The sequence below is a fragment of the Eimeria necatrix genome, genomic scaffold (genome assembly GCF_000499385.1).
Source record: "Eimeria necatrix Houghton genomic scaffold, Enh_scaff255, whole genome shotgun sequence".
NCBI classification, from domain to species: Eukaryota; Apicomplexa; class Conoidasida; order Eucoccidiorida; family Eimeriidae; genus Eimeria; species Eimeria necatrix.
Window position 1 is genome coordinate 1 of NW_013653114.1, and position 8,063 is coordinate 8,063.

Consider the following 8,063-nt stretch of genomic DNA (forward strand, 5'->3'; position numbering starts at 1 on the left):
CACGCCCCTGTTCTAGGTGGACCGGCGCCCTTTATGCTCGGTATAGATGCTTCTGGGCTAGACCCAGCATATTCTGCCTCTAACTCTGAAATTAGTGTGGAGCAACTGGAGAGCGGAGAAGTACTTGAATATGGAGATGGTCTTTCTGCAGGGTCAGCTCCAGCATCTCATGTTCCCCGTTCGCAAGTGCAAACAAATGTTTTTCATTCCGTCTCTCAGCCTTCTTCCTCGTCACCTTCTTTTGCAGTTGCTGAAGGGCCAGAGGCAAATTTTCCTTCCATCGCAGAAGGAGAAACTCAAGAAACGCGATGGGTTGACCTACAAACGCGGAGCTCCCAAGAAAGCCACACAATCGACAATGCGGCGAATGCATCACCTACTGGGAACAATATCATGCCTAAAGAAGGGATTCTGGGGGAAAGCACCATGCAAGTGTCGACCAATCTGCACGCCCCTGTTCTAGGTGGACCGGCGCCCTTTATGCTCGGTATAGATGCTTCTGGGCTAAACCCAGCATATTCTGGCTCTGGGTCTGGTGAACAGCGGCTAGAGAGCAAGGAAATATGTCATGATGGAAATTGTCCTCCTGGAGTGTCATTTCCTGCAGGTAATGTTCAATATTTGCAGATGCCGGCACAGGCTGTACAGCCACTCTGGGCGACATATTCTTCATTGCCATGTTTCGTAGGCTGCACGACAGCAGGCCAGCAGTTTGTCTTGCTTACGGAGCAACCAAGGCCTCAATTCTTGCATATCGGGTTCTCACAACCAGGACCATCTGCGTCGGGGCCACTGCTGGTGCAGCTGCCTTCCGTGAATCTGGCGCCAGCAGCAGTTCCCCTTACAACACAGGCCCTTCCTATTACGCAGTCTTCAGACGCACTAGGTCATAATACACAACCTCAGCTTCCGCGGACTGCTGAGGCGCAAACTTTGGCCTCAGCCTCAGTAGAGGCCTCAAATCATGCAGGTGAAGGGACCTCAACACCAAACGCAGAAACAGGGTCTCTTCCAGTGCCGGCGGGGGCAAGCGATCCCAGTACCAAGCACCCCTTTATTCGGCTTCCCGCTCTAGGTCCGAAGGTTAAACCGGGCCAGCTCGTGGGTCATATGAAGGGTTGTTTGTTTAGAGATCAGCCTATTGTTAATCGCCTCAAAATCGTCAGGAGTCTCCTTTCACTCCCTGTACTGCACGCTCCAGATGCAAATTTTCTCATTTTTACTACAGCAGAACTGGCGCTTCGCGCACTTACCACAATGAGGAGCTCAGCTGCTATGCTGCGGCCTTCTATGGCTGTAAGAGCCCTAGGGCGTCGGTTTCTAGTTTTCAATACGGTTCATTCAGTATTGGCAATAGTAGGGAAGAATCCGCAACTGGAAGGTTTGTGGGGCAAAATTATCCGTCTCGTGCCGACGATGTATACCCGCGAACCTCCAGAAATATTGCGTGGCAAGAACAAATTTTTGTATCTTTTGGCAAAGCAGTTAGAAGAGGCTCTCCAGTTATACAAAGAAGGCAGTGGACCTTCAGAAGAACAAATAATCGACATCAAACGAAAGTTGTTCTGCTCGGATTACTCGCCAGGGTGTTTCCGCAGTTCCCCGTGGGATCCGTGGAGAGAGGACGACGCGCAATATAAGGAGTCCCCATGATCACCGTTAAGCAACTTGGTTTTGTCGCAATGACGTCTAGTGTAAAGGAACTGGAGCGCAAACGCACTAGAAACGTCTTTTAACCTGGCACGTACAAAGCCCAGAACCAGCTGGGCAGCTCAGTCATACTGTGAGCCCTACAATATAAACGCAGCATACTGCTGACCAGGTACGTCTCGATCAGGTTCTTCATGGTATCATTCAATCGTTGTGGTTGAAACACTTGTTTATTTACAGTTTTTTGGCCTATTGCTAGAAAACTGGAGTCTACAGATTGTGACTCTTCCTACAGCCGGGAGCCATGCAGAGGAATTAGGCTGGCTCAAGGACCAGACACTCTCTGCAAGCTCTGCTATATTTTGGCTGCACGCGCTTTTTCCTCTTGTTTTTTCGCTTTGGATAAACTGAGCCAAATGATTACCCGGGCGGTTTGGCGGTTCTCTATTGTGGTACGGGCGTTCTGCGTTGCCTGCCTCAACTGCGTATCCACGCTTCCCGGCATGCACAAATATAAGCGCTCTCTCATAATATGCATGCATTCTGCGTATTGGCGCGAATTTGCGCTTGCATGGGTCTTCATTGATTGCAGAGCTTCTTGGTAGTGGGAGCCCTCCAACTGTTAAGTATGCAACCATAGAGTGTCTTTTGCCAGCAGCCTCACACATGCGTTAAACCTGTAACTGGGTTGCTGTTTAGAGCAAGACTGTTTTTGGTTGTTAGTTGGAACATACAGTGAGCTGAAGTGCAATTTACGCTTTTCACGAAATCACGGCTTAGTTTTTCTTCAGGAAATCGTGGTACGGGATTCAGTTGATGCGCAGCGTGCGGCTAAGCCACGAAGGGTTAAGGCTCATATGAATGCAAAGGGACGGAGAGCAGATTTTAAAGATGCCACGAAAGTAGCTAGCGTAGAGCTGTCATCACAAGATGCTTTGTATGCAGTGGGAAGCTGCTCGCGCGACGAGAGCACGAAATTGGGTTGTAAGTTGCTGTAGGAAAGCCAGCTCGTACATATCTTCAACCTTTCTTCCCGTGGGTTCTGCTGCAGCTTTGAGCAGCGTAAAGCGCTGATCCATACATCTACTGACGCCGTCTGCTGCAGTGGTTGCGCACGAAGTGTTGATGGTGCTGACTATACACGTGAAGGTCACCTGCGGTTACGGCCGCTTTCCCGAGGAGTGTCGTGAGACCTACCACATCATTGACGCTTCGCAGGACTCCTTCCGAAACCATTTCCAAGCTTGGCTAGGAAGGATGTGTCCAACATGGTGGCTGAACTGGTTGGCTTTCGGTCAGTAGTACGTGCGACCAGCTTAAAGCGGTTTTTCCGCGCGGCAGACTACCTCCAGAGCACTGCTGTACGTGTTTTCGTGCCCTAGAGCTGGCCAAAACGGAGCAATTACGCAGGGTGCACGTGGCAGCTGCAGCGTCGTTACCCTTTGCTGCAAGCGACGGGGAGTAAAGGCAAATGCAAATTTCAAGTTTTGATCTTTCACCAGTAATGGTGGTTAGCGTTTGCAAGGCAGTATCATCCTTTGCGCAGTTATGGCCCCATATCAGGTGCAGGTGCATACATTTTGCTTGAGGACATCTGAGTGAGTTACAGATATTTGAAAGCCTGACAAAAAAGATTTGTCAGCTTATATATTTCCTGAACTACTAGAGTCGTTGGCAGCTCCTTGTTCTCCGCATGCAATCCCCCCGAAACAGAGATATCAGCCTAAAGACAAAACAGCGGAAACCATCCGCTGTCTTTTCATTATTTGCTCATTTGCGTAGCGTAACATTCTGATGTAAGGGCATAATATTTGAGGCTGTTGCTTCCTGAAAGCGTAATCTTAGACATTTGTACATCCTTAGACGGGAATAAGAACAGAGGGACAGAGAGACGGAGGTACAGTTGAACTTTGATGAGGCACGACTGTTCACACGTTGCTCCTAGTGATCGTCTTGCGTTAATGGTCCTACCTGCGCAGGTACCCACCATAGCGCTTTGCATTAAAGAGACTTTCACGCCCTATCGCAGAATTTGTTTATGTACTTTTTCTAACAAAATGCGACGTTGTAGGCTTTTGTGCCAACTCCAAACCTTAAATTCATACTGACATTAGGCTTTGGCTGATCTTTGGCAAACGCCGATGTCTTCGTTCTGTTGGTCTGTCAGCATCCGGCATTATCCTGCATTTTTCCTCTTGTCTTCACCAGGAAACGCTGCACGCGTTTTTCTGCAAAACCAGCAGCAGCTCTACAGCCAGCAGCTTGCTAAGAGTACTCACTGGTATCCCGCTAGGGATATTAAGTTTGTCCAGCTATGGTGGGTGATTTCTTACTACAGGAATGTAAGAACACAAGTTGTTGCACGTTGCCACAGAGAATGCGAGCAATACTGGCTAGACTTCTTGTTCAGACTAATTTTTCTGATGCCTTCCAGACTATTACGTACGGTAATTTACGTCAGCTGCTAATCCTTCCAGTTATTTGGCATTTGCAGCGCTGGTGCAGTTGAGCTTACACCGAAGATGCATCTAGACCGGAACATGAGCAAAAGACTAGCCTTAACGGCACACGTCAGAAGCCTCATCAAAAACTTTATTCCGTGGATCTCCGCAAAACACTGCATTGGAGGTGCTTTTGGGATACTTGCGCGCTGCCGTTAGTGCAGCGAGCGGAAGCCTCAGGTTTGTCTTAAACCATGTCGAGGCCAACCTACCCTTGAATAGCCCGAGTACCACAAATTGTACTATTTAGGCTGTAAAAGCTTGTTATTAAGCAAAATAATAATCGTGAATGTCATGCTCATTTTGTGTGTGTGTGTGTGCATGTGTGTGCCTGTGCATGCGTGTGCCCGTGGGTGTATTGTTTACAGCGAAAAATAATCTGTCTTCAGTTGACGACCCACTGTAAAGCTTGCGTACATTATTCAACGATTGATTCACGTAAATATAATTATAATAAATCAATTGATTTGTTATTCATAGTATTTTGAAAGTAAACCTACATCACTATTAGTATATAATAAAGAGTTTAATAGCCCTTTATCTATTATGTGTATTTAATTTATTGTTTTTGTCGTTGTTTGTGTCCAGAAACTTTGCTAACGAATTCGTGAGTAAACTGTGAAAAATCAACTTTGGATTAGAAGCATCCCTACTACTATAGGAGTATTCTCGTTATTATTCTCGTTATTAATGTATCTTTAAATCGTACTAGGCTTACGAACTTAATTTAATTTCCTCGGAAGGGAGCAAATCACTGCCGTGTTGGGCCATGTCTAATTTGGTCATGGAGCCAGTGCTCTGTAACTCTGCCGACAAGCACACAAATGCATATACATGCATCTTTTGGTATCTTCACGTCACAGTCATATTGTTGCTGTTTTATATTTTCGGTCCAAGCATGTACTGCAGTCACAGGACGCAGAGAATTCTGGAGTAGTAAGGACTACGGTGCCCGGGGGGCCAGTTTGGAATTCTTGTTGAACCCCCTTATGACTACAAATCTCCAAAATGAATAACGTTTATACTCGACGCTCTCAGGGAATCGATTAAACATCCAATTCAGGCCAGAGCCAAATCTAGATTCCTTGTTGCAGGTGTCGAACTAGAGTCGTTCAGCGTAGTTTCCAGCGGTTTCTCTCGTCTAAGAGTTCGAGTTTCTGTTCACTCTCGCAAGGCTCGCTGTTAGCTGAAGCCATCGGAAAGTATATGCATGGCCGCTATGAAGCGAGGCAGCACACGGAAATTTTTCCGTGATTAACGTTCAGACACTTCGCTGGGGCGATGGTTCACCTGCAGTTCCCCCAGACGCTGCGAGCTATTCATCGGTAGTGCACCTTCCAAACTCTCCACGCGCTTCGCGCGGCAAAGCTTCTCATTTCCGAATCACTTTTGAAATCTTTTCGTGAATAATCTATCGTTCACGAAGCGTTGTTTGCTGTGATTCCCGGCTGTGGGCCTCACCAGCATCACACTTACCACAACAGCAACTTATTTTCGAAGGCACTTCCGTGCTACACCAATAACACAACAGATATCACTACTTCAAAAAAGGCGATTGCCACAACAGCTTTTTTCATCTACTACAGCAAGTGCCAGCAACACTGCATGGCGAATTCAATAAATCGCATGTAGTGGCTGCAGATGCACGGGAATGATTACCACAAATGAAACCAGATGCAAGGCAGCAGCATGCTGCGAGTTTGCAAGCTTCATTTGGCGAGCCCCTGGACCGAAGGAGAGTCTTTTGATAATCACTCACATGTTTTCTGGAATTCCTCGTCGTCAAGTCTCCATTGATCCCACAGTGTTTCAAGGAAGCACGTGGGACTATAGGTCGAGCAAAATAACGCTCTCTTGATCTTTAGCTCTTGTTCTTCTGTAGGTGCCTTGCCCGCCTTGTACAATTCCATGGCAGCGCTTAGTTCTTTCGCCAAAGTAAACTGAAATTCACTCTTGTGAGAGAATGCGCGTGGACCTTCGTGGCTGTATTCTGTTGGCACCACTCGCAGCATTTCACGCCACAAATGTTCGAGCTGTGTGTTGTTTCCTAACACTCTCATTGCTGAATGCACCGCATTAAAAACCAGAAAGCGACGTCCCAAGGCTCTCACGGCATTAGATGGCCTTAATAGTGAAACTGAGGCCGTCATAAGAGCGATCGCTCGTATGGCCAACTCTTCAACTGCAGTGACAAGCATATTTGCATTCGTAAGGTTGAGAACAGGGAGCGCAAAGAGATCCCGAACAACCTTGAGGTGCGTAACAATAGGTAAATTCCGAACCATAGAGAGGTCTGATAAATCAAGAGACTGTCTTGGTTTCACACCAGGCGCCAAAACAGGCAGCCGAACATACGGGTGCACCTTCCTGGAATCGTCTTTATTGGGTCCCATGCTTAAAAGCTGTGTTGTTTTCGCCGATGTCGAGGCCTCTCCATCACTGGGGAGCAGAGGTACCAACGATGCTGTTGGGCTTTGAAACAAGGCAGACGATTGATTTTGATCGCTCGTGTCATGGTCAGCGGAGCCTTTTGACTGAGAAGCGGGAAAGGTACAACGTGCAGGCACAAAAGAACTGGAAACTGGATAGTTGGGCGGTGCAACCAAAGTCTGCTTCGCCGGAAGCATACCTTGCTGCCCTGTGCTCTGATATGTTACACCTTCTTGGAGCCGTACAGATTTTGAATAGGACACTGCTGCAAAACATTCACGAGATCGATCTACAGAGGAAGGCCCAGCCACAGGCTGAACAGCTGCTGACTCCACCTCGAAAACATCACCTGGTAGACCTGGGCCTCCAGATTCATCCCTATATACACGAATTTTCGAGGGTTCTGGTTGTTCACCGGGAGCCTGGGAAGTAGGATATGCTCGCTTGCGACTCGAAGCATCGACCCTGCGCGCCAGGATGGGGTCTCTATATAAAAGAGGCGCAGACGAACTGGTGAACGGCTGTTCATAGTCCCCTTGAAAGGCTGTATATCCAGCAGAGGCAGAATTGCTCGCTACTGACGAAGATAATTCTGCCGCCTCATCAGAAGTGCTGGTCCCGAGGTAAGGTTGATGTCCTAGTTCAGCACAGAGCCTAGCAAGCTCCTCAGCGTCGAGAGAAGTCCATTCCCCTTCCACGAAAAATGGATTGCGCGGCTGAAAAGACCCGCCCTCCCTATTTTCACCTGCAAGGCGTCGTGCTAACAAACCCTCGCCAGCTTTACTTCGTCGGGCACTCCGACAGTGTGAGAGCAGCAAAGAAACTACCACCAGGTGGGCCAGAATCAGCCACACCGCACTCAGCAACACTCTTCTTGCTCTCCGACCTCTTCTCGAGGAACTATAGTACTTTTTTTCGGGATCTTGATCCAGTGCGGCGACGGTTTGCTCCTCGGTTGTTATTACGTGCTCGTCAGAATGCGTGGGGGGCTCCCAGGAAGAGTGAGCTCCGTCGAAGTCAGGTTCTGCAGCCGCTGAGGGTGCCGAATCCATTTTCGTGGATACAGGCTTAAGCTCGGAAGATGTGGATGCCCTCTACATTCGCTTAGTTGAACTCGCCAAATGACTCCGAATCACTGAGCTGACAACCTATGTGGCTCAGAGTCAAGACATGTTCATGATTAAGGGTGGAGGCCAAATGCAAATTTTGGTCCCACACATAAAACAAATTTACATCTGCACTGAAGAATTCAGCGGTGCCTGGGATTTTCCAGGCCTTCCTAACCTCTGCTGTCTTGCTCTGCGGAACAACCCGACCGCAGTGTTGAGCACTTCAGTATGCGTGGAATACAACGCGGGACGGCGAACTGCTTATTAAAAACATTTATTTACACAGTGAACGATTAGATACCAAAATATTTTGGGTCGCGCCACTGCCGAAATCGAGTAAGTTATAACGGTCAGATGAGACCTGCCCAGGGAT

General features: G+C 48.0%; 2 protein-coding genes across 2 annotated transcripts; one reads left to right on the forward strand and one right to left on the reverse strand.

Annotated features, from left to right (window-relative positions):
* Window positions 1–33: 33 nt before the first annotated feature.
* ENH_00035010 (hypothetical protein, conserved) lies at window positions 34–1,653 on the forward strand (the record flags this gene model as incomplete). Its single annotated transcript, XM_013580367.1, has 1 exon — window positions 34–1,653. One exon carries the CDS (start codon window positions 34–36, stop codon window positions 1,651–1,653), a length of 1,620 nt encoding a protein of 539 aa, XP_013435821.1.
* A 4,249-nt stretch (window positions 1,654–5,902) lies between these two features.
* Window positions 5,903–7,633, reverse strand: ENH_00035020 (hypothetical protein, conserved; the record flags this gene model as incomplete). The annotated part of the gene is made up of 1 exon (XM_013580368.1): window positions 5,903–7,633. One exon carries the CDS (start codon window positions 7,631–7,633, stop codon window positions 5,903–5,905), a length of 1,731 nt encoding a protein of 576 aa, XP_013435822.1.
* Between the last annotated feature and the right edge of the window lie 430 nt (window positions 7,634–8,063).